The 27,209-nt window shown below is 35.8% G+C and overlaps 1 protein-coding gene across 2 annotated transcripts in view; it reads right to left on the reverse strand.

Moving 5' to 3' along the window:
- Positions 1–27,209, reverse strand: part of LOC129276677 (polyamine-transporting ATPase 13A3-like) — a 60,968-nt gene that overhangs the window by 12,889 nt on the left and 20,870 nt on the right. For both annotated transcript variants that reach the window (XM_064109762.1, XM_064109763.1), the window contains exons 4-16: positions 26,053–26,105; positions 23,388–23,519; positions 20,541–20,621; positions 18,509–18,578; positions 17,168–17,302; positions 16,525–16,591; positions 15,462–15,593; positions 14,225–14,389; positions 13,352–13,462; positions 12,762–12,808; positions 11,299–11,487; positions 3,649–3,710; positions 2,896–3,040 (exon numbers count right to left, since the gene is read on the reverse strand). In XM_064109762.1, coding sequence (XP_063965832.1) covers positions 2,896–3,040; positions 3,649–3,710; positions 11,299–11,487; positions 12,762–12,808; positions 13,352–13,462; positions 14,225–14,389; positions 15,462–15,593; positions 16,525–16,591; positions 17,168–17,302; positions 18,509–18,578; positions 20,541–20,621; positions 23,388–23,519; positions 26,053–26,105 — 1,389 coding nt within the window. The remainder of the gene's footprint in view (positions 1–2,895; positions 3,041–3,648; positions 3,711–11,298; positions 11,488–12,761; positions 12,809–13,351; positions 13,463–14,224; positions 14,390–15,461; positions 15,594–16,524; positions 16,592–17,167; positions 17,303–18,508; positions 18,579–20,540; positions 20,622–23,387; positions 23,520–26,052; positions 26,106–27,209) is intronic.

Consider the following 27,209-nt stretch of genomic DNA (forward strand, 5'->3'; position numbering starts at 1 on the left):
ATATCATACTTCAGCTCATTTGGCTCTCAAATCATTCACAATTGTCTAGGAAGTATAGATAAATGATTGTCTTCACCATCGATGAATCAGGAAAGAGCACAATAAACATAAGAAACATACAACTTAATAAAAATTTTGATACCTTTGGCTTCCCATACTTAAACCACAACTTTAAACCCGAGTTTAAGTTAAGCCTGCTATCAGAATACGGGCCACTGGGTTTTCAAGTCATTTGAAGTCGGAGCAAAATGTTAATTCAAATACTTGGGTCTTAATCTGAGCCTAGTGAAAATACTCATAATTCAAATATTTGAGTGGGATTTGAAGTTTAGGAAAATGTCCATCAGATCACTCAAGAAATTTGGCAGTATTCAACATCCACGGCATGGTATAGGTTAAGGAAGCTGTAGTGTGGAATAAGCATGGTGCTCATCATGAATGAGGTGCTGGCATAATAATCATTCTCTGTATGACAGAGAGATTGTGAACTTGTTAAGGTAACTTTAATAGTCATGTTAATAGTACAAGAATGATTGCTAGATTAGTAATAAACATATATGAATGTCCTCGCATCAACGCTCACTGAATCTTAATACTGTTGCCTCAAGATTGTCCACATATGACAAAGCATTAGGGGCATGCCTTTTTTACTAAATATATATTGACATGTCCCTCCAATCTTCCAAACTTTCTCTCATCAACACGAGACAATGATACATGTAGATGAATCCTCCTACAGTGGTGCTGAAATATTCATATCAAAGGATTGGAGGGGCAAGCCAAAGTTAACACAGTATGTGCACTGGCTTACCCCTCTAAATATGTTGAATGTTCTCTCATCAACATAAGAAAATCTTCATTCACACAGGCGCCCACATTTTGCTGATTAGACAAAACATGGGCGGGCGAGCAATTGTTAACGATGGCTTGCCCCTCAAACACTTTGTAAATGTTCTCTCATCAACAATAAATATCATAATGATATATGAACCTTCATTCAGAGGCAACAAAATGTGCTAATCAGACAAGGGACTGGAGAGTCAATTTAATTATTGTTCATGAATCCATAATGGCTTGCCCCTTCGGTCTTTTCTTAGATCTGATCAGAGAATTTGTATGTCACAGACTGTATGTATACCATACAGATACACATTACACAAGAGGATGTGAGGTACATGTAGTTCAGTGAGTGGGGTGGTAGTACCAGGGAGCCGTTTTATAAAGCCGTTTGTAAGTTAAAAAACGACTGGTGAGTCTTTCTTGCACGCTAAATAATCACCAATGAACATTTTATAATGGTCAATATCATTTACCAGAAGAAAGGATCACCAGTCGGTCTTAAAGCCACTCTAAACTTACGAACAGCTTTATGAAACACCCACTAAGCCCTGTAGCATAAAAGTTGCCATCCATGGTAACTACCATGGTAACAATTCTCAACAGCCAATCATAATCAAGGATTTCAGGCAAATTACAACTGAATGAAAAGGTTACCATCATAGTAGCTTGTATGCAATGGGGCTTCGGGGTACATGTATATTGTACTCTGATGATCCAGGTTTTAAACAATTGGTGAAAAATAATAAAGGTATACACCTGGGCCTGTTAAACACAAAATTCTGCCATCAATTACAAAATGCAAAATGCCAATGAAAATCATTGTAGCACAGGCAAAATGTTGAAAAGAGACACTTTCAACCAATCAGAAGCAAGGTTTGAAATTTGTAATTGAATCAAATCTTTGTGTCAGGGCCATGGAATGACGTTGAAATGTACACTGAACCATTTTCCAACTTCAATAAACCGATAGAAATTTGATTCATCTCGACGTTAATCTTTCATACTTTATTCAAATAGTGGGTATATATCATATGAACTAACACAAACCTACAAAATTGAGATTGTCATGCTAAACCACTTCATTGATCAAACACTATAAAAATGACCTTGAATATTTCCTTCCCTTTTTCCAACACACTCTGTAGTAGCTCCTTATCTGGGCGTAGTCTGCATATATTGATAATGCTTACTAAAATCTGAGGCTGTTTAGTAAAATGTAAGCAACATTATCTGGGGCCCGTCTTACAAAGAGTTGCAATTTTTTTTTTTCAATTTATACAGGTTTTCACCTTCTCCCTTGTTTGCTTGTATATTTATCATATTTATAAAAATAATCATTTTCCTACTTATATTTATTTTTTATTGAGGGGTGGGAATTGATCTGTCTTACCAAATAAACATATTTTTATGATCAGACACTGTAGATGTTAAGCATAGATTAATATTGATCAGCCGGCTGAAATGAAGTGAAGATCTGATAGATGAAAAGCATGAAAGAAATCGGAAGAACCCACATACCCTCATAGCACCAACTTCTTGCATCGACTTCAACAATAAGAAAAAAAAATGAAAAAATTGAGAAATTGATGCATCAATATCAGCCTGTCTTTGTACAAATGTGATTTCCTTAAAATTAAACCAAACGCAGCATATCTGCATTCTTCACTTTCAGATCTATTACTTTACAGTCAATAGAGTAAGGTTTATTTGGCTTGAAAAAGTTAACATGACTGTTCAAATATACATGTACTATTCAATTCTGCTAGCTTTACTTTGTACAACCCTGAGAAATGTACGATAAAAAGAAAATGAAATTCTGCAATAATCATTAGAAGTCTCTTACAGAACCAGTTTTAGATCCCATATCAATCAACAGCATTGCTATCAATTTGAAATTTGGAATAATTTACAGATAATTTCTTCTTGCATCAGCCCACAATCTGACTTATCCATAGCTTCAAACATCTTGGCATCAAGAGGGCCTCTGGAAATTGATAGTAAGCCTTGCAATCAATCGCAGATAAGTTTCTTGCAAAACCCCTAAAACTGACTTACCCATCCTGTAGCTTCAAACATCTTGGCGTCCAGAGGATCTCCGGCAATCTCCTCATTGATGTAAGTCAACGAGTGACACGTTGCCATGGTAGATACAAAGGGGCCAACGGGAAGGGACTTCACATCCGTCGCCATGGGAGAGAACCTGGGAATAAGGAAAATAATGGTGAGTCCCACTGCCAACCTGTTACCTCAACGGAGGCCTGAAATACAGAGCTTACAAATTACATGTATATCCATATGCATGAATTAAAATTTAAAATATTGCCATATGATTCAGGTAGAAAAGTGTGTAATTGGCGATAAAATCTACAAATCAAGCAAGTCATTCCAGTCAGATGTCAAGTCTTTTACACTGTCCCACACATGCCTATCTGCGTCGGTGACCTTCAATTGGTCATTTTTCAACTTAGTTTTCATGATTTCACAGATTCAGTTCTATGTAAATAAACCAGGGGGCCCGTTTCATAAAACTAGTAATAACAGATTTACAATAACAGTTATAAGCTACTAAAATCCTTTAACCTGATTGACTGAGAGGAAATTTGTTATAGAAATCGTGTATGTGTTGTTATGATAACAAGTCTTCATGAAACAGTCCCCAGATCCATATCTACCATGTTATGGAGCCAATTAGCCTAGAATATAAAGACTTTCTCATGTAGTAACTTGTGTGCTGCAAGTACAGGTAGTTAGCTTTAATGCAGTATTAAGCCTGTAAGATTAAAAAGATGGCAAGAAAATAATTCTTACCCTCCATTGGACGTCTCTTGTACACCCAACATATCTAAACCATCTTCTGTTAGAGTACCCGTCTGAAAATAAACAAAATGTGAGGAAATTCATACATATTTCATACATACATGTATAAAGTGATGATAAAATGTTAACATTCCATCAGTAAGGTACATGTTAGCAACTGATCATAGGGGCTAATTTCTATGATTGATCATATATGCAATAATCAATACAATCGATAATATAAACCAGCCTCATAATCAATTAATTTAGATTTGTTATGGGGCCTGGTTGTTTTAACTGAGGCTTTGTCTAAGCATGGGAGGGTAGGTAGGATGTTTAGCCCAGCCCAGGATTTGAGTGAAAGTGCATTTACCCACGGCACGCGATGAAGGGAAACCTTGGGCAGTGAAACTGTAACCTCATGTTTATTTTTTTTCTCTCACAAGAGCAGGTAATTACTAGGGCATCATTTCTGCATTTAACCTTTTGAACACAAAGAGCTGGAATACTGGCTTCACCATATACCCGAAAAGCAATACCGGCTTCAAGTCATGTGATTCGAAAAGCAAGGGTTTTAGATATCAGGTGACCTTTTAAAATGACGTCATTTCAGAAGTATTTAGTCAACAACTTTATTTTATAATTTTGTTGACAAATAGCTTTCCTTTACTAAGTTGTAGCATAAAACATTATAGTCCAGTAGATATGTGAAAAAGATGCTCGAATCTGGCAGAAAGTGTGAAATTTGGCATACAGGGGTATTTTTGGGCGCTGATTTCAAAAATTGCCGGCCCCAAGCGATTTGACCATCGGGTCGGCCGCCATTTTGAAATCCAAGATGGCCGCCATGATAAATCATTAAATGTAAATTTCTTGAGTTTTACATGACATGTGACACTGAAATTTGGCATATAGGGGTATTTTGAGGCACTGATTTCAAATATTGCCGGCCCCCAGCAATTTGACCATTTGGTTGGCGGCAAAATGGCCGCCATCTTGAAATCCAAGATGGCCGCCATGATATATTATTGCAATCATTTTCTCGAGTTTTATATGAACTGCGGTATTGAAATTTGGCATATAGGCTTAATTTGGGGTGCTGATTTCAAATATTGCCGGCCCCAAGCGATTTGACCATCGGGTCGGCCGCCATTTTGAAATCCAAGATGGCCGCCCTGAGAAATTATTAATGTCACTTTCTTGAGTTTTACATGACGTGTGACACTGAAATTCGGTATGTTGAGGTATTTATAGGCACTGATTTCAAATATTGCCGCCCCCCAGCAATTAGACCATTTGGTCGGTGGCTAAATGGCCGCCATTTTGAAATCCAAGATGGCCGCCATGAAAAATCACTAAATGTCATTTTCTTGAGTTTTACATGATATGTGACACTGAAATTTGGCATATAGGCTTAATTCGGGGTGCTGATTTTAAATATTGCCGGCCCCAAGTGATATGACCATCGGGTCGGCCGCCATTTTGAAATCCAAGATGGCCGCCATGAGAAATTCATTAATGTCATTTTCTCGAGTTTTACATGACGTGTGACACTGAAATTTGGCATACAGGGGTATTTTTAGGCACTGATTTCAAATATTGCCGGCCCCCAGCAATTTGACCATTTGGTCGGCGTCTAAATGGCCGCCATTTTGAAATCCAAGATGGCCACCATGAAAATCATTAAATGTCATTTTCTTGAGTTTTACATGATATGTGACACTGAAATTTGGCATATAGGGGTATTTTGAGGTACTGATTTCAAATATTGCCGGCCCCCCAGCAATTTGACCTCCAGGTCAGCGGCAAAACGGCCGCCATCTTAAAATCCAAGATGGCCACCATGAAATATCGTTGCAATAATTTTCTCGAGTTTTGTATGAGCTATGGTATTGAAGTTTAGCATATACAGTGTAGGTGTAGTTTAGGGCACTTATTTCAAATAGTCTTACCACCAGGTCTGCCGCCATCTTGAAATCTAAGATGGCCGCCATGAAAATCACTAAAAATCATTTTCTTGAATTTTACATGTGCTCTGAACTTTGGCAAATAGAGTACCTATTTTTGGGTGCTGATTTCAAATATTGCCAGCCACAAGTGCTCTGACCATCAGTTCAGCGGCAAGATGGCTGCCATGAAAAACCATATCAAAATAATTTTCTTGGATTTTACATTATATATGACACCAAACTTTGGCATACAGAAGTACGTGGCACTGATTTTTGCCGGCCACCAGCAATGTAACCACCCAGTTTCGGCAAAATGACCGCCATGAATTAAAAGCAATGATAATTGTCTTGAGTTTTACATGAACTCTGGCCCTGAAAGTTGTCATATAGGCATATATTTAGGCACTGATTATTGTCAGACCCCTGTTTGGTTGCCATTTTGAAATACAAGATGGCCGCCATGAAAGATTATTTGCTCAAGTCTTACGTATTGCCTTTAACACTTTGAATTTGGAGAAAAACTTGATCTTTGCATCCTTGATCAATGAAAAAAAACATATTAAATATATGCTATTTTGAATTCAAATATGGTTACCAAGTTTGAATGATGTACAACATTATAATGGTGAGTAAAACCCGTTGTATTGGCACTGAAAACAAATCCAACACAACCACATCTTTGTCCGTTGCAACTTTGGCACCCTTAATTGCTGATATAGATGTTACGTAAGTATGAAGCACCATGAATACAAAAACCAGCTAGCTTCTTCTGCAGTTCCACATTTGAAGTGGCTTTGGTTGAATAATAACCATCCGGAACAATCATTTTCTGTTGAGAGGCTGTAAATTATTTCTTTGAGTTTTATATGATCTACAGTATTGCACTTTGACATATATCGACGGAGTGCGGGGTGCTTATTTCAAATATTGCTGGCCCTCAGCGATCTGATCCCCTGAGTCAGAAGCAAAATGTCAGCCATCTTGAAATCCAAGATGGCTGCCATTAAAAAAGATCATTAAAAAAAAATCACTTTATCTAGTATCACGTAATGTATTATTTCAACATTTGGCATCTAGGGATATTGAAATTGCCCCCAGTAATCTGTCCAATAGATATGCTGCAAAATGGCCACCATCTTGAAATCTAGAGAGGATCGACTGTCATGAAAATTCATTGAAATCATTTTCTTGGTTTTAAATAATTTGAGGCACTGCATTTTAGACATACAGGCAGGTTTTTGGCCTGCTTGTTTCAGAATATTGCTCCACTAATTGTGATATTACAAATCGACATGAAGATAAAACTGCTCCAGACTTGAAGTACTGATGGTTATATAGTGGTATGATGATGATGATGATGAATTAATATTAATGATGAATGATAATAATACATATTTTATTGTTCAAAATAGAATTCAGTAACAGAAATGCTCCGAAAATTTATTTTGCCCATACCCTGTAGATCGTGAGCCCGGCAGCAACTTAGCAGCGCCACGTCGGACGTTGCTCTATCCCTTAAAAAGGGAAGTTCACCTCGGAGAAAAGTTTGTTGTAAAAACACAAGAAAATATGATACAAAAAAGATATTGGTAAATCCATCTAAGATATCAGAATTTTAAGTTTTTGATTTGTGACGTCATATACTGTACGAGCAGCTGCCCCATTATGTTGTGTGATACAAAATGCATAAATGGTTCATCATGGGTAATTTTTTTCTTTCTGGAGCGGGTGTGAAATCATTTGTTTGTTGATATACTGAGGGTTCAATAAAAAACATTTTCATTTTTTTTAGGAGGCTACATTTCATTGAGTTTTGTACTATAAGAAACATGGGGGAACTGCTTGCATCTGACGTCACAAATACACTAAATGAAATTCCAATAGCTTTTTAAATATTTGATGGAATTTCCTCAAACCTTCAATATTGTTTTCATTATTTATTATGTTATTGTTTCAATAAACTTTTTGTCAGGGTGAACTTCCCCTTTAATTCGTTGACCGCCAAACAGGGTAGAAGCAACTCCCCTCTTTTAACATCTTTTGGTCTTATGCTGTCGGAGCTTGATCTCCCGATTGTGAGGCGAACATGCTCCCATTGTCAGATTGTCGAACACACAATGGTTATCAATTGAATCGTTTCAAAGTAATTCCTGGAGATCTGTAAGATTCACTGTCAACCGCCTAGCATATAAATGATTGATGGCAATAATAAATGGATTACCATCAGTTATACCATACATAAATTTTGATTCGTGCTATCATATTGTACTTATTTTCCCCCACAATGATCAATATTTAGAACTAAGCTAGGTAATCATGTCCTTTGTGTCATGATGGGTCATATTGGAATTTAAAATGGCAGATAAAGTGTGTTATGTGTTATATGTTCATTATCTATCCATATTTGAAATTAACATACAATACAAGTTTTTGCTTCATAATACCAATTTACAGTGTCGCAGGTTATGTAGAATTCAGGAAAAAAATTTGAAAGATATTTCGTAGTAGCCATCTTAGATGTCAAAGTTGCGGTCATTTTCAGCTGACCCGGTGGATCAATCACTGGGGCAGCAATATTCTAAAACCAGCAGGCCAAAACCTGCCTGTATGTTTAAAATGCAGTGCCTCAACTTATTTAAAACTCAAGAAAATTATTTTAATGAATTTTCATGACAGTCGATCCTCTCTAGATTTCAAGATGGTGGCCATTTTGCAGTATATATATTGGACAGATTACTGGGGGGGAAATTTCAATACCCCAAGATTTCAAAATAATACCTACGTTATAATTATGATACTTTATTTTTTTTTATGATTTTTTTTTATGGCAGCCATCTTGGATTTCAAGATGGCTGCCATTTTGCAGCTGAGGTATCACGGGCCTAAACTATTTCCCATAGACTCGTGTGTTAAAGAGACGCTCTAAAAAAATAAGGATGAAATTCGAGAATTGAATGTTTACTACCTGTCCAGTGGATAGGATATATGTCTGACATTCCATATCTGACCAGAAAAGGGTACCTCGACCAGCTCATTTTAAAAATAAATCGGCATTTATGAAGACTACACCTGACAGGATCAAATTCATCACTTGAGACAGTAAAATGGCAATACTTCTTCCGCCAGTATAAAAATAGTTCCAAAGTGGCGATATTTCTTCCCAATTTGAAAAAAGGAAGTTCAGTAAAGTTACCCTCCCTAGAATCAGTGTTTGATTATCAATCATATTCATTCATTTTTGTCAATCAGCAATATCAAAATTAAAAATTGAGAATTAAATGGGTTAATTGGCTCGAATGAATATCTTTGGCCCGTATAACCCTGACTCAGGAGATCAGATCGCTGAGGGCCAGCAATATTTGAAATAAGCTCCCCACACTACTTCTATATGTCAAAGTGCAATACCGCAGATCATATAAAACTCAACGAAATAATTGCAATATTTCTAAGGCAGCCAGCTTCGAATTCAAGATGTGGGCCATTTTTCCGCCGACCAATTGTCAGATTGCTTGGAGCCAGCAATGTTTTAAATGAACTCACCTAGATACCGATATACTACAAATTTCAGGGGTACATATGTAAAATTCAAGAAAATGAGTTCAATGATTTTTCATGGCGGCCATCTTGGATTTCAAATGGCGGCTGACCCGATGTTCAAATCGCTTGAGGCCGGCAATATATGAAATCAGCACCCCGAATTAAGCCTATATGCCAAATTTCAGTGTCACATATCATGTAAAACTCAAGAAAATGACATTTAATGATTTTTCATGGCGGCCATCTTGGATTTCAAAATGGCGGCCATTTAGCCACTGACCAAGTGGTCAAATTGCTGGGGGCCGGCAATATTTGAAATCAGTGCCTAAATATACCCCAACATACCAAATTTCAGTGTCACACGTCATGTAAAACTCATGAAAATGACATTAATGATTTCAAAATGGCGGCCATCTTGGATTTCAAAATGGCGGCCGACCCGATGGTCAAATCACTTGGGGCCGGCAATATTTGAAATCAGCACCCCAAATTAAGCCTATATGCCAAATTTCAATACCGCAGTTCATATAAAACTCGAGAAAATGATTGCAATAATATATCATGGCGGCCATCTTGGATTTCAAGATGGCGGCCATTTTGCCGCCGACCAAATGGTCAAATTGCTGATGGGCGGCAATATTTGAAATCAGTGCCTCAAAATACCCCTATATGCCAAATTTCAGTGTCACATGTCATGTAAAACTCAAGAAATTGACATTTAATGATATTTCATGGCTGCCATCTTGGATTTCAAAATGGCGGCCGACCCGATGGTCAAATCGCTTGGGGCCGGCAATTTTTGAAATCAGCGCCCAAAAATACCCCTGTATGCCAAATTTCACACTTTCTGCCAGATCCGAGCATCTTGGCCATTTTTTGTCACATAACCGCTCCACTATTACCAAAATATACTACCCTACCGAGGAGGCTCGTCCGAGTCATATACAGACTATGTGTCAGCTACTGTTGAATTTTACTTCCGTCAAAGCAGTGATTTTGAGATTTTTGTTAGTATGGGAAGCTAAACAATATCAGCCGGGTCCCAGTGGAGTAAGGTGCCTCTGTCATGGCTGGGCTGAATCATGAGAATAGGAGATCATTTATTTCAAATATCATGTATTCCTTCATTTTGCCAATAATCTTGATAGCTGCAAATAATTTAAGGTCAGGTTCATGATAGTCCCAATTAATTCAGAGTTAAAAGGATTTAGTCTTGGATTTAGATGGGTGTTCACCATCCTTATTTCTTTATTATGTAAGTTTGTAAGTTCTGTCATTAACTTCATAAATTCACAGAAACGTCTGAACTCGGCAATAATGAAGAAAAAAGATGGCGACAATGGGACTATCAACATTACTACTATGATTGGCAGTCATCCACAAGAGTGCAGTATACCACCATTCCAACAAAGTGAAATTCACACTATAATTGACAGGTGGCCTGATGTAATTAACATCTCTGTTGATTTGGAATGTTGGGTGACAGGAAGTATGATGTTCATTACAGGAAGGTTGATTTCAGTAATTCACACCATTCCTTTCCTAGTCAGTCAACCTTTTGATCTTGCTTTGTTAAATGTAGTTCAGTTGACTGAAGGTCACCATTTTATCCAGATAATCATAACACATTCATTGTAAGCATGAATAGCAAAAAAGACAATTTCAATTTTGATTAAAACAGATGCAGCACTACAAAGTCTATTACCGAGCTGTCAATATATTATTTCTAGGATAGAGGAACTTTGTGTAAAGTGGGGCAGTTAAAAGTGAAAATGAAAATAAAGGGGTAGTACATGTAGCTATTTTCATATAATTTTAAAAAGAAGGTACTTTGACATCTTATGAAATCTAATTCAATTACCGGTAAGATGTTTTGAGATTGTTAATTTGAATATTTTAAAATCTATAAAAAACAAAAATACTGCACCATGTTTTTGTTTCAAACTAGAATTATGGGACTAATGAAACTTATGAAACTATTTTAACAATTCACCTCTTGCATTGTCTGTATCTACTGTACCTTTTTAATCATCATCACCTCCTCCTCCTCCTCATCATTACCATTGCCATCACTATCACCATAACCACCTCATCATCATCATCATCATCACCATCATCATCATCACCACCACTATCATTGTCATCATCACCATCACCACATCGTCATTCCACCCACCTTATCAAAGCATACTATATCCAGCGTCCCACAGAGGTTAATCCGCTGCGGGCTGATGCAGAAGATCCCTCGTCTCTTCAATCTTAACTGAGCATAGACCATACCAATAGTTAACGAAGCAGGCAAAGCTGGTGGAACTGCGATGGTGATGATGTCCAGCGACTTCAGAACGATATCTCTGGTTTGCGTCTACAATTATCAACAGGAAAGGACAATACAGAGAAAGTGAAATGAGGATAGACCATACCAATGGTTGAAGAAGCAAGCAACATTTTTGTCCAACAAGTTTAACTTTCCTTGCTTTTGATTGGCTGAGAAACACTGTTACTATAGTTACTGTCTGATAAAATGGTACTTGTCAGATGAACAACCGTGAAGTCCCTTCATACGACACTCGCCAGAACGATATCTCTGGTGTGCATCTATGGACTCTAACAAGAAAGGGACAAACTAAATTCAGAAAAAGAATGGTATCCTATCTGAAATCTCTGTGTTTATACAGAGAATGCGAATTTGAGCGGATCTCCCAAATCTTTCTTCAAAATGCAATAAATTGGCATTTCTGTCTGCCACCTGTTGAGGCAGAGCATGTTAAATATATATAAATTGGTAGGTGGTAAAAACATAAGCAGCAGTCTACCAACAAAAGTGGTAGAGTTGATAACAACATGTTTCATATGTGATTGTCTTTCTACACAAAAATGTCATACTTTATTCATGATGTTTTATAACTTAAATTATAATACTGATTTTTATGCAATGAAATCTCAAAACAAGCAAAAATTAGAAAATACATTATTTACAGAGTACAGAATACACTATGAAATAATAGGTCACACTCTCATGATAGAAGAAATTCTGAATTATTGCAATTATATTTGTCCAGAGCTGCCAAGTTGTATTTTGCATTTTCAGTATTCTTATCCCCCAAACTCAGTATTTTTACCATGTGAGATAAATATTTTGTATTTTTCCCCCTAAAAGTGTATTTCATAATAAAATGCTTGGCGCACTCGCCCATCACGGCGCTCAAGCTGCATGCAAGCTAAAATGTGCACTGCTCTTGCAGATGAAAAAAAAAAAACATTGAAACTTGTGTATATCTCACCCTGGTTTTTACAAAATGATTGAAAAAAAAAAAGTTACCTGAAATTACATTGATCTAATAACCATATTTGTGTACGTTTTATGAAATAGAGACATATAGAGATGATTTTTCTCAATAAATTTCGATTTTGTAAAAAAAAAAAAAACATATTTTTTAAAGAAAAAACGTACTGCCGTATTTTGGTTGCAAAAACGTACTAAATACGGAAAAATCGTACTACTTGGCAGCTCTGTTTGTCTCTTGAAAATTCAAATCACAAACCACTCTTCATAAATATTGAAAATTATTGGCATCTGAGGAAAATAAAACATATTCAATCTTGAAAAACTTTCTTAATAAGCCCCATTTCACTTACCCCATCTAATGCTAGCACAATAACTGTATAGATAAAGCCGATGAAAGCTGCAATGAAACAAAGATAAAACGAAAATAATCAATACGCACTCTTGAATAGTACAAACTAAAATACCTATTCAGAAAATGATTATGATAATAATGGAAATATTAATCATTTATATAGTGTTTAATACAATATTTATAAGGACTTGCATCCTATTATCCTTGCTTTAGCATGGCAACTCGTATTAGGTGCTCGAGAATTCAAACCTGGGTGGAGTGGAAAAAATGTAGATAAATGCCTTGTTAAAGGATGCAAGTGCTGCTATAAGTACTTTTTTAATTTATATCTAAAAAATACCTACACTGTACAGTTTAGAGATCATATAAAAAAGGAAACTAAATTTTTATCTCTTTTGAGAAAAAGATAATTTTGGTGAAATTCGTTTTTCTCACACTTGAAAGTAAATTCATAAGCACTTGACTCACTTTCTTCTGATTTGTGCTAATTTTGTATTACTTTTTCACAGTCATGCATCGAAAGTGGTTGGGCCAAACCACACTTTGTCATGAATGGATGAAATCATGATCCAATCTCAAAAGACTTACCAAAACCAGCCAAGATTGCTACAAATAGCAGAGCATCTCTGAAGAGCTTGATTTCTGTCGGCATTGGATAAAGAATGGATCGAACCATGATACCCTTGGCAGTTGAAAATCCTGTACGGAAAAAAAAAAAAACGAAACAATTTTCTTAAAATTTAAGAAATAATGAAATGAATGAAATGTTATGAAAAAATGAAAATAAATTTGTTTGAATTTTAAAAACAAACTTATTACTTTGTTTTATAATGCTTTTGATAGTAAATAATTTTGATGTATATACAATCAAAGAAGCCTGGATACACATAATTATCAACAGAAAAATATGAACAATCCCTTTGAATTAGATAGCATGAATAATGTAAAGAAAAATCAACTTTCAAATGGACCGAACAACCTCTTTATCCTACCAGAAATAATCAACAGATCTATAGGGATAACATTGACAATTACTTCAACCATGAAAAGGATAATCGAATGAATACTGAAAATGAGAGTCAAATATTGTAAAAATTACATGAATTTTGAACAACAACAGACTATGAATACACTAATGCTTATGGTGATGAAATACAGATAATTCATATATAAACTCAACACATTTTATGACTTCAATTTTCTTTTTCTTCTTTTTGTCATTGAAGTGGGTAATCTTCAAGCAGTTGCCAATTTGAAGAATGTGATCACATTAATTTTCCCACTCAATGATTTCAATTATGACGGAATAACACACCTGTAAGTACTACCACAGCTTTGACATGCTAGTCTTCATACAATGTAATTAAAATGGGAAATCTCTAAGCAGTTGCCAATTTGAAAAAGAATGTAATCACATTAATTAACCCACTTAATGATTTCGAATATGACAGAATAACACACCTGTAAGTACTACGACAGCTTTGACATGCTGGTCTGCATAGAACCTTGTCTGAATAATGTTTGTTCCACAGAAAAGAGTGTGTCTTTTGTGTTGATCCATTGAATACTCTAATTCTCCACTCTCGGGACACGGGAGGGGGGTCTTCGTAATCGGGACACTTTCACCTGGATACAAGAGAAAGAACAATCAAAGATAAAGTACACTTCTGGTGGGTGTTTCATAAAGCTGTTCCCAAAGTTACGAACAACTTTATGCACAACTGGAACATGTTCTTGGGTGGTAGGTCAGCAAGGGATATGCCGATTAGCATAAGAAATGGTCACTAGTTGTGCATTAAAGCAGATACGAACCAATAGCGCCATCTCGAGTCCTCAACTACTCATACCTGGCCAGTTTCCTGACCCATTATGCTAGTGTAGTCTAGTAATATAGACCCACTTGAATGATAACAAGTTAATCAACTACTCAATACATTTATACCGCAATAATTATGGTACCAAGTAGCAAAACATTTACTTTTCCTCTCGAAACATTTTAGTTTCTCTATACAAATACAATTATAGGTCAATTTATTATCTGTATTAGTAGATATCTGAAAACATATATTTTTAAGACTATGGATTTAAGTCAAGGAAAGACCGCTCACAGGTCACTCCCCCTTTAAGTCATTTACAACTTACAAACAGCTTCATGAAACACCTACCTGGGTCCTTCAACAGATTAACAAACTGATTGCATGGTCAGTTTAATTATACATTATACATTATTTGGTCAATGCAATCAATCATAAATATATGTTCCACTATTAATTGTTGTTGAGGTTTGTGCTACCTAGTGATGGTTGGGAATTTGAATAATGGAAAAATCTTGACTTAGATTGATGTTAAATATTGATCATAAAGCACCAAAGAATCAGTCTACAAGATTTGGGAATCACCAAGATAATGACCAAGGTCTGCTGATGGTCACATGCACCATACACAGGAATGAATGAATGGGACTGCAAACAAATTTTTGGCCGACATATTTCAGCTGCTTTGGGTTATTTGCATGAATGCGAGGGCATCTGAGAAACAGCCCACTGCAGACAACTTTATTTAACCCCGGCTGTTAGATCTACCAAAGGAGCAGACCTAGTTATGGTTATTAATATTAAGATATTATTGAGAGGCATAAAATGTCAATGGCAATGCGTGTTGATAAACTTCCCACAATGCAATGTGCGACAAAACTCACCAGTGAGGGAGCTCTCATTGACGATGCAGTTGCCAGCCACCAAGACAGCGTCACAAGTCATATTACATCCACAAGATGGTATTATAATGACATCACCAGGAACTAGCTGATCTTCCCATACTGTCTCGATCTCTGTCAAAGTCAAGAATAAATGAGGCCGATATGTTAGAATATGGTACACAAGCATCACAAATTATAAAACATCCATAAGAACGGCTGTTTGATTGACTTATCACAGTGTGAAACTTGAAAACCAGGGTAATAAGTCACGTCACTTCGTATAGATATATATATATATCATTTTACCAAATCTAAGCCGGCAATGCCAGACTCCCCCATGACTTCTCACATTCTTGCCTCTTCAACCCTGATTAACTTTGAGGGGCAATGACTTAGCCTCCCCATTATTCAAGACATCTTTGCAACCTGGTTAGATGAGACTTCATATCTTCTTTCTATCATTCACATCTTGTAAATATTTTGGGACCTTCTTCACAGCACAGCAAAACTTGTATATTATAAAGTCCACCCAAGGGGACAAGAGGAGTGGGGGGGGGGGGGTTTATTAGCAGGTGGACTGTATGGCCAGGTTCCTGGAATACAGGGAATGCTGTATATAAAGACCGCTCAAGGGGGACAAAAGAAGTGGTTTTTATTAGCAGGTGGACTTTATGGCCAGGTTCCTGGAATACAGGGAATCCTGTATATAAAGACCGCTCAAGGGGGACAAAAGAGGTGGTTTTTATTAGCAGGTGGACTTTATGGCCAGGTTCCTGGAATACAGGGAATCCTGTATATAAAGACCGCTCAAGGGGGACAAAAGAAGTGGTTTTTATTAGCAGGTGGACTTTATGGCCAGGTTCCTCGAATACAGGGAATCCTGTATATAAAGACCGCTCAAGGGGGACAAAAGAAGTGGTTTTTATTAGCAGGTGGACTTTAAGAACAGGTTTCTGTAAAAATCTGCATTTCAAAGGGGAATTTATTAAAGGGAAACCAATTTGTCCTTTTTGACATGAATAATAACAATTCAGAAATACAACATGGACTTGGGTTTGCTTACCTCCGTTGGGCCTTAGTACTTGCACTGTAACATTCGATTTGACCATACTCTTCAGAGTTGTTGCTTGCTGAAGAATAAAAACAAAAGTAGAAATAAAATTTTAGTGATTCCTACAAAATTATCAGACATGCCAAATCTTACCCCTAAGGTGTGAGACTCTCAATTTAATTGTTTTTGTCATCCTATATATGAATATCTTCCATCTTCGTTTTTTTTTTACTTTAAGCTAACATGATAATATGAACCATGTACAATTGCAGTTGCGGCATTCATATTTGCCCCCACCTGATACATTTGTTGAGCACTATTTATTTAGTAATTCATGCCCACCTCCACGCTCACGTCTCCCTTTTTTTTCTCTTCTTTTCTCTGCCCTTTTCCAACCCTTCGTCTTTTCTTTGTATTGTTTACTGTATTGTATTTATGTCTATAGGCGTATCCCGTCACAAGACTTTGCTTTTAGGATATATGCCTTCTTCTATAAACCTAACATGTACATATTTATATTCTTCTTAACAAACCGATTTTTGTATGAATTTATGTTTACGAAAAATGTAGAAATTTGTGAAATGGAAGAAAATAAATGTTTATTTGAATCGAAAAAAAAATATCAGAATACCATCCTTGGAGTTTTAATACTTACAGTTCTTGTAGTATATAGTGAGATAGAGATTGAGAGAGTTGAGAGTATAATGATGCAGATAGAATAGTACAGATACTCATCTACGATCCATACAGTCACGCTGAAAATTTGGAAGATGTAAAATGGATTCAGGATCTGGAAAAGAAAGTAAAAAATCAAAGAATATTTACAGATGTGCTTAAAGTTTATCAGACTTTATCAATTATGTACCAAGTGTTCAGTTATTCATCAAAATATATCTATGGGCAATTCCATAGGTTGTGGACATGAGCTCAATGTGTCTTTGTACATACATGTATAGCCCATCTGAACCGTAACGTGAGTAACCACTTTATCTGCACCCCTAGTAAAAACCATGTGTTCTTTATTTTTTTAATTATATACAAATTTGTCTCCCTAATATACTTCTTTGAAATGGATATAATCAACTTTCATAGAAGCCATGCATGAGGACACTTTTCACTTATGTCCACTTTTCATTTTATGCATGTCCAAATCATGTAACATGAGTAACCGACACATTTCAAAGATTTGCCAGGAGCATAATGAAATTTCCAAAGTTTTGTTTTTATACAAAGGATAGTCAGACTGCGTACTATGTTGTGATAAAGAGATGTTTAGTTCCTATCAATAATAATGGAGTTACAGCTCCAAGTATGAGTCAAGGTGTCTTCAAATGTAACGTGAGTAACCGTGGAATAGCCCTTATGATATTGTGGTAAAGTTACCATCATACTATTAAAGGTCTTTCTAGCAGGTGCTCAATGCTGTATACCAGGTTCATGGGAAACCTCTAATATTTGTCAATGAATAATTAATGACTTTCACTATGAAAAAAAAAAAATCAGATATTGCACAACAACTTACTTTATAGCTTGTTGTATGCAGGCAAATGGGAGGCTGGATGTGCAAGTTACTGTTGCATTTGTGCTGTTGCACAAATACACCACCAAGAGATTATCACATACCTCTCATTGTGTTACAACCATTTGTTTCTATATTTTCAACAAAAAGTAATTCCTCTCTTGAAAGTCAAAACTTTCTTTATTTTTTTTTAATGTTTTTTTATAGTAAATTATCAGAGTTATAATTTCCAGACAGATTGAGATCGTTATGAGTGCTAGATGTATTTGTATACATTTGGCTCTCGATACTTAAATCACAGAATTAGGCTCTAGTTTGAGTTAAACTGGAGTTTAGAAAATTCACCTCTGAATTTCTAGAAATTTCCTGAAGTGTAGGAACCCTGTTTTCACAAAGACATGGCTAAATAAATGAATGTTTTTAAACACAAAATAACCACAAACACTGAAAATCGAAATAATATAAATCTGTCTTTACCTCTTGAATAAGGAGAAGCAGGATTGGTTTTACACGTACAACAATCTTATTCAGCCCATATAAAGCTCGCCTGGCAAAGGAGGAAATGAGAGGACTAAGAAAATGAAATTACATTCATACTTTTAATACCGAGATGCAAAATGTGATATAACGTAAAAATATATTTCATGAAAATATGTTGCATTGACATGAAGTCCATGTTTGAGAAGTAGTGGTAGCAATAGTTGTAGAAGGCAAGCAGTAGCAGTGTTAGCAAAAGTAGTTGATGTAGTAGAAGTAGGAATAGTGGTAGCAAAGTAGTAGTAATCATAGAAGTCATCACAGTCATAGTCGGAGTCAGAGTCGTTGTTGTCTTCTTCGTCGTTGTCATCGTCGTCATCGTAGTAGTAGTGGTAGTAGTAGTAGTTGTAGTAGTAGTAGTAGTCGTAGTCATAGTCATAGTCGTAGTAGTAGTCGTTGTCATAGTCGTAGTAGTAGTAGTAGTAGTAGTAGCAGTCGCAGTAGTAGTAGTAGTAGTAGTAGTAGTAGTAGTAGTAGTCGTAGTAGAAGTAGTAGTAGTAGTAGCAGTAGTAGTAGTAGTAGTAGTTGTAGTAGTAGTAGTCGTAGTAGAAGTCGTAGTAGTAGTAGTAGAAGTAGTAGATGTAGTAGTAGTAGTAGTAGTAGCAGCAGTAGTAGTAGTAGTAGTCGTAGTAGTAGTCGTAGTAGCAGTAGTAGTAGTAGTAGTAGTAGTAGTAGTAGTAGTAGTAGTAGTAGTAGTAGTAGTAGTAGTAGTAGTAGTAGTAGTAGTAGTAGTAGTAGTAGTAGTAGTAGTAGTAGTAGTAGTAGTAGTAGTAGTAGTAGTAGTAGTAGTAGTAGTAGTAGTAGTAGTAGTAGAAGAAGAAGTAGTAATATCATTTATCATTACATTTTCATTAATTATAATCAGTATAATCACTTTAACTGTTATAATTATCAGCTTATTCCCATGATTGTTACAATTGCTAATTCCTTTTTATTAACTACATGTGTTAGACATATCATATAACATATTCATTTATGCGTAAAGAAATTTAGATGTTGACCAGCTGTAGCTTCTAATTCAGAATTTAAATTGTATGATGTTACAAGCGGTGCATTTCTGAAGCATATGGTGGGTAATTCCAAACTAATAGGGGAAAATCAATTAAAACGTCATTATATCCATAATAATCCAATAAATCTGGTTGTTAATGTATAACTATGAAAGACTCTAAATTGATTCCCAATAATCATTATCAAATCATTATGGGGAAATAAATCACCTTCAAACTGTATAAACCCCAACTGCAGAATAAGGAATTAAATGATAATAAAAGGTGATGAAAGGGAAAGCTGTTTGATGTCATAAAATCCCAATAACATAATCAAATCATTATAAATAAATGATACTCAAATTGTATAAACCCAACAGCAGAATAAGGAATTAAAAATAGAAAATTAAGACAATTTAAAATGTTCGACTTTGCAAATATAAAGATAATAATGGTATTGGAGTTATTTACAAACCCAAACAGCATTATGAAGACTCATTTTCAAATATTAGTAATATTAGTACGAATGGAACTTTCACATAACACTACTGGAATGCAACCAGACCAGGTGGGTGTTTCATAAAGCTGTTCGTAAGTTAAGAGCGACTTTAAGAAGGATTGGTGATCATTTCTTGTTGTAAATGGTTTATACCAAAACGTTCATTGGCGATGGTTTAGCGCGTATAATGATCACCAGTCGTTCTTAAAGTCGCTCTTAACTTACGAACAGCTTTATGAAACGGCCCCCAGATATATATTTTTCAAGCATGTGTAACCCAGACAATAAAACGAATATCTGTATAGGGCTATTTTAACTCATTCTGTTTATTCTTAGTTATCTTTTGCATCAAGTCAAGTGGTAATTCAAAACAGGAAGGTGTAATTTCAAAGGTCTACTTCAAACTGTTATTGGCATATGGGGGGGGGGGGGTGGGCTTATCACCCTCAGTCCCGGTTCAGTTTCATCATTGATGTTAACTTACCTTTGGGCAGTTTCACGAACATCCATACCAAGGTTAGCTCGCTTGTAGATCTCATCGCTAGTAGTTTGCTTATCAAATCCCCTAGAACAACAACAACAAACAAACAATGATTTATCACTGAAACTTGAAATATGCTTGTATTAATATAAATGTAGCTAGTGACATAGGACCACTGACTTACGTCTGGTTTAACCCAGACCATGGTCTATCTCTGTGCTAAAATCAAGGGATGCTGAAAATTTAAAAAACAATTGACATTTTTACGTTTCTAATGCTCTTTGCCCATGTTAAAGAAAGCAATTTCAGTTAATGTTTCCTGACAGTTATGAATGATTTGTGTGTTAATACTTGAGAGTAAGTATTAGATTTGTGACTTTGGCTTCATGTATCATTTTCAAGCCTGACTGTCACTTGGCACAGAACTTAGCTTACATGTATATCATTGTTTGATTTGATCTTCATTAGAAGTTCACTGGTTAATTGCTTTTCAAACTTGTAACAGATAAAAAAAGACAACACACTTTAGGGGGACGAATTGGTGCATACAATCAGAAATAAAAAATATCTACATCACGTAGACAACAGGATCTAGACTCATTAGACACATACTGAGCTCTTATCATTATTTGATTTGATCTTCGTTGGTGGGTATAACACAAGAAGAGTAATTAACCAAAATGGCAATTATCACTTCACAGGTTTATTGCTTTTTAAACCTCAAACAGGTAATCAACTTATCACTAGGACTTAGTGTTACAAATTGAAAGGGAGATGGGAAACACTGGGTGCATAAAATCATGGCCCTGTCTTACAAAGAGTTACAATTGATCCGATCAATCGTAAATCTATGGAAATCCATCAATGTCATAATTTTTTCTTTGAAAAAATTTGAACAATGTCCTTTGTATGCAGAGAGAAATGCAGTGAATTTTCAAGAAAACAATACAGTAAATGCATGAATATACATCATAGCTACAAATTATTTTGAACAAACATGCATAATAGATGTTGACGTTGCTGGCCGTCCATAGTTACGATTGATCATATCATATCAATCGTAACTCTTTGTAAGACAGGGCCCATATGTGCATCACATGACAAGGCAAAGTTTATGAGGTCAACCAATAGTCATCTGCAACAAAATTAAGCCTGCATTACTCAATTTCTGTCACAAATGTATTATGATTATGTTTATTTGAATAGAATGAATATTTAAGAGATATATTGGGTAGATTATAGTGTCACTTTAATGTCACTTTATTTCCCCATCATTGTATCATTTTTCCTCCACAGAATTTCCTCAGGAAAAATATTGATTCTTCAAAGGAAACAATAAGTTGTATCAAACTTGTCTATGCAGGAAATAATCTCTTCATGGCTTGGATCACAAGTCCAATCATTTTCTTGACCAAAGTCCATTTGCACTTTTTTTTTAAATCTTAACAGAAAGCCAGATCATACATGTACATGTACATGTCCTTCTGATCAAAGTTTATATTTATCTGTTTATAAGACAGCACAAGCAAACATTATTTATTCATATATCAAATTTCTTCTTCATTGGTTTCTGGCTGACAGTCGCTGCATGCTATTTTTCATCACGCTGTGGCCACGTGGTCAGCCAATTCCCTGATCAAAGTTTATAATTTGTTTGCAGAAAACCTGCTGCATTTTTATGCATTTTCTTGACAGACATTCTAATTCATTGAACAACAGGCAGCTCATTTGTACAAGATTTTAAGTATTGGACACATGGATATCTTGAGGCTGCATAACACTGTTCATAAACTACACCTTAGGACTTGATGATGCACAATTTTACGCATTATTTTAAGCATAACTGGTGACATACGTTCTCTAAAGGAGAAAATCAATAAAATTGGGTTATTAATGGGCTACAAAGCCCCCCAAACCCTGCCACACTAATATCTATCTACGTGAAGATGGAAGTGTGGCACTTCAAGGTATGTGCAAAACCAAATCTTTGTAGATTAAAATCTTTGTATTAGCAAGCATCACATTGCAAAGGTTTTAAAATTTGTCACAATTTTACCAGGGTTATAACAAACTCACTCCCACAAAATAAGGTATCTCAGGTACAAGAACAGTTCACCAATTGCGTATACAGCTGTGCGTAAGCTTACATGTAGCTCTATGAATCAACATTAATTTAATTCATGCAAGGAAATTTAAAGAAAAATAAGGAAATAATTTTTCATGTAGTTCATTCATGTATAAATTTAGTTTATGTCACAGAAGCTAAAACCTGCTACATAGATTATCTCTCAAGACCCAGGTTTTGCTTTATTTGGAAATAAAAAGCCAATGTATATCATATTTATTATACTGTGACCGCAAAATCAGTCATGTCCTCAACCAAAGTTTATATCAAATCATTTATTAATAGAAGCTTCTCCCAAAATTTGAAGGGCCTATACTTGAAGTACAGTAGAAGTGGTTGTATTATTGTTTTAAATGTCCCCCCCCCCCCTCCTCCTCATAGAAGCAGGTAGAGTTAGAGGATGGAAGGTTAGTCTGCAAACGCAGACCTTTAGTTTTTGCATAGTGTATAATGCGGAGTCTGGAGTAGTGAGCCTAGATTCACACATGTACCATAGCTGATTCTACCTGATCTGACATAGACAGGGGGTTTTGAATCTAGTCTTCACTCTAGACACGGAATAATTTGTCAAAATGTCAAATTTGAGCCTGTGCTTGCAGGGTAGGTGGAGGGGTGGTAGAAGATAAAGGGGGAGGGGGAAAGAGGGTATAGAGGTGGATCCGAATGGAGTGGATAAAGAGGGTGGGAGCTGCCCCTTCACCCAGGGCCCATGGCCCTGAACTCACCTCAGCTTGAAGAAACACTTCTCCTGGGGGTTCCAGAAGAATTTAATCTTATGGAAGCGGAAGTACATGAAGGTGTCGTCCATGAGGACATCTTGCTTCATCACATCTTGGAGGATCTCCTTCTCCACCACCCTGTCAAGGTAAGAATAGAAACAAGGTTAACTCTCGAGACCAGGGGGAGTTTCACTGAGAGTTGTGATTGGTCCTATCAACCTCAACTATATATAGAAATCCATCAATGTCATTATTTTTCCTCCAGGAAATTAGTCTTTTAAGAGTAGCAGACTGAATTGTCATGACTACAATGAATGTATGAATACACATATCTAGAAATCTTTTGAACAAAAGATTTTTTTATGTTGCATTTTAGATGTTGGCGTTCCTAGCTTTCCATAGTTAGGGTTGATCGGATCAATCGCAACTCTTTGTAAGACGGGGCTCTGTACTGATATCAAAAGGAATATTGGAATATGTCTGACACTGAACAAGTGGCAGATCTATAAAGAGTAGCTCACTGAATTGTCACAACTACAATAAATATATGAATATACATGTACATCATATCTAGAAAACATTTTTAACAGATATTAGATTCCACTGGGCGGGGCAACAGCTACCTGTATATGTACAGTATGAAAGTTTGCATGTACATGTATTTCACTTTTTTCTTCAATCCATATTGATGTCATAAATATATCATCAATGTGAAATAGCAACTGTATTCAAACTGGAAAAGAAGCTACAAATAAGGTGGTTTCAAACCGCCTCGATCACAAGAATCCCCGTTAAATTACGAGAACTTTTTTAGGCTGAAAAATACCCATTAATTATTCCTGCATTCACACCGCCCTGAAACATACCCTTCGGGATAAGTTCCTGAAGTAGTTCCTGAAGTTACGAGCATGCGCAGTATGGTCTGATAAGCAAGCAAGGCGCGAGATTCAAAATCACTAGCCCAGCAGCCACCCACGGCGCCGCACCCAACGACACGCTGGGCTAAAAGTTCCCGTAATTTGCTTTCAGACCGCCAAAATACCCACGACCTTGGAAAAATCCCCGCGAAAGTTCTCGTCATTTCGCCAAGTACCTACTATTTATCGGGTATTTTCTTTCGGGGATATTACGCGTAGTTTGCTTTCACATCGCCAAAACACCTGGTATTTTCTGATCGGGGTAAATTTCCCGATCAGAGAATACCTGGAACTGGCGAACTTCGAGGCGGTCTGAAACCACCTATAGAGAGATTTCCCTGAAATCAAAGTACTGTATTACATAATCAATATTTGCTAAACTACTTTTTCAAGAGATCTTTGCTACTGTGTCAATATTATGATAACCTGTTAGCAGGTGATCTATGAACAATACTTTATAGACCCAGATACTATTTAACTGCAGCCAAAAACGTCCAATGAGATGAACATCCAAGTTTCTGATACATGGAGATAAATGAACAAATTATGTGCCGAATGATTCCAATTGAAAACAATGAGTGACTGCTGAGTATTAAACAAAATAAATGTGTAATTCTGTTGTGTTTATTTGACAGGTAATTTTCCAAGCAACAATATGCATTCCCATATCTTCATATCTGTGTTGGTGATATTCAGCATACTCTGGTTTCATTTACATGTAGATTCCCTTATTTCACAGTATTTGGTTTTGATGTGTTAATGTCAACATCTCTAGATTTATATCTATGTGGGTATTGTAACATTAACCATGAATTGTAAGAATTTCTCGACAAATCATTGCACTCTGCGATAACTTCAGTTGAGCTCTAAACATGTCCTGGAAATTAAGCACTGATATCTCTAGATACAGATCACTGTCAAATAACACTCCAGATCTCCAGTTTTCCACGATACCAAAAATTAAAATTTCACAGAATTCAGGATTATCATTTTTATCAAGGAGTTCATGGAATTTTACAGAAAATGCAATTTTTAGGTCAAATATTTGAATTACAAAAGATATTTGAAATGTGCATACAGTAAGGGGGACTCTGCCTATCAACCTTATTCACATCACTAATAGCTAGTATGTTTTCCAGGCTTTATCTGCATAGAGACTAGTTTGGTTTTTTTCCCCCCTATTAACAACTGCTTTATTTAATACATGTTTGGTACATGTCATCCCACAAAACAGAATGTGCTGTATAGAACACTGAAAACACAGAATTGCCGCTTTAGAACACAGAAAACTGGGGACTCTTCATTTAGGTTGTTAGTGACAACTTTAACATCCATAGTAAAAAATGTGCTTTGGCATAGTGATAGAATATGTATCTTGACTTGCAAGAATTCAGATGTTTAAACAACAGGTGATCTGTTGCTATAGGCTATTGATCTGATAGTAATATCAATCGTGAGAGGCTAAAATGTCTGAAAATTTGGATATTTTTCAGTGGTGCTCAAAGGTTAGTGAATCCCATCAGATAATGAACATATCTAAAGTGTTCAAGTTCTGCCATGTTTTAGATATGTAATTGTGAAGTCAGGCAATAAGATATTACATTCAGTAAAGTTTTTGTTTCTCTGTGCTCGCCGAACATTGTAATGTTGTTCAACAATCAGCATGAAAGAGTGCATTTGTGGTAGAGTTCACTAACTTTTCAATACAACTGTATATATATATTTTTTTAAGTTACAGAAAAAAATCTACTTACTCTCCGACCTGCTCCCTGATCACACGAACAACATGGAATCTCTGAAAGCAATCCTATTTTGAGATAATCATAAAAAACAGAAATATGTGGTTATAGAAAATTATATGAAAAGAAAATAAACCGGTTGGTGATATGTGTGTTCTGCATTAAAAGGGAATGTTCAACCTGATATGTAATGGATGTCAATAAAAGAAAAGAAAATTAGAGGGTTGGTGAGACCGTTCTGGTTTCATAGCTGTTTATTTTTCAGTTTTCTCCCATTTAATTGCTTGAATGAAGGCCATCCTGGTAGGAATATGAACTTTTACATAATTACAAGTAACTGTATTGTGAAAGGTTGGCCAGTGTCATAAAACATATTGGCCCTTATTCTGAAATCAGGTTTAATTCAAGCTCTGTGCCCCGTCTTACAAAGAGTTATGATTGATCCAATCAATCGTAACTCTATGGAAATCCATCAGTGTCATAATTTTTTCTACAGGAAATTTGCACAATGTCCTTTGTAAACAAAGAGAAGCACATTGAATTTTGAAGAAAACAATGAATGCATATACATCATAGAAAATATTTTGAAGAAACATGCATAATAGATGTTGACGTTACTGGCCGTCCATAGTTGTGATTGATCGGATCAATCATAACTCTTTGTAAGATAGGGCCCAGGTCTAAGGTTGTGGTTTAATTATGAATATCCAATTGTGACAGGTAACAGTACAAGTACATGTATTTATCAGCTCATGCGACACTCAAATCATTCATAACTGACTGAGAATGATTACTGAAATAGTTCTCTTCATCATTAAAACATGAGGAAAGACCCAAGTAAGGATTGAAAGCACAAAATATAAATGCCACTTTGACATTTTTGGCTTTCCATGATTTTAACACAGATTTAAAGGGGAAAATCACCCTGAAGAAAAGTTTGTTGTAAAAATAGCAAAAAATTAATCAAAATATCGGTGAAGGTTTGAGGAAAATCCGTTAAAGATTAAGGGAGTTATTAGAATTTTAAGTTTTGGATTTGTGACATCATAAACAAGCAGCTGACTCATATGTTATGTAATATAAAATGCATGAATTTCATTTTTTTAATGGTTCCTGAAGACTTATTTTTGTTTTCTTTTCATGATCGGGTGTGAAATGATTTGTCTATTGAT

Source organism: Lytechinus pictus, chromosome 14 (genome assembly GCF_037042905.1).
Source record: "Lytechinus pictus isolate F3 Inbred chromosome 14, Lp3.0, whole genome shotgun sequence".
NCBI lineage: Eukaryota > Metazoa > Echinodermata > Echinoidea > Temnopleuroida > Toxopneustidae > Lytechinus > Lytechinus pictus.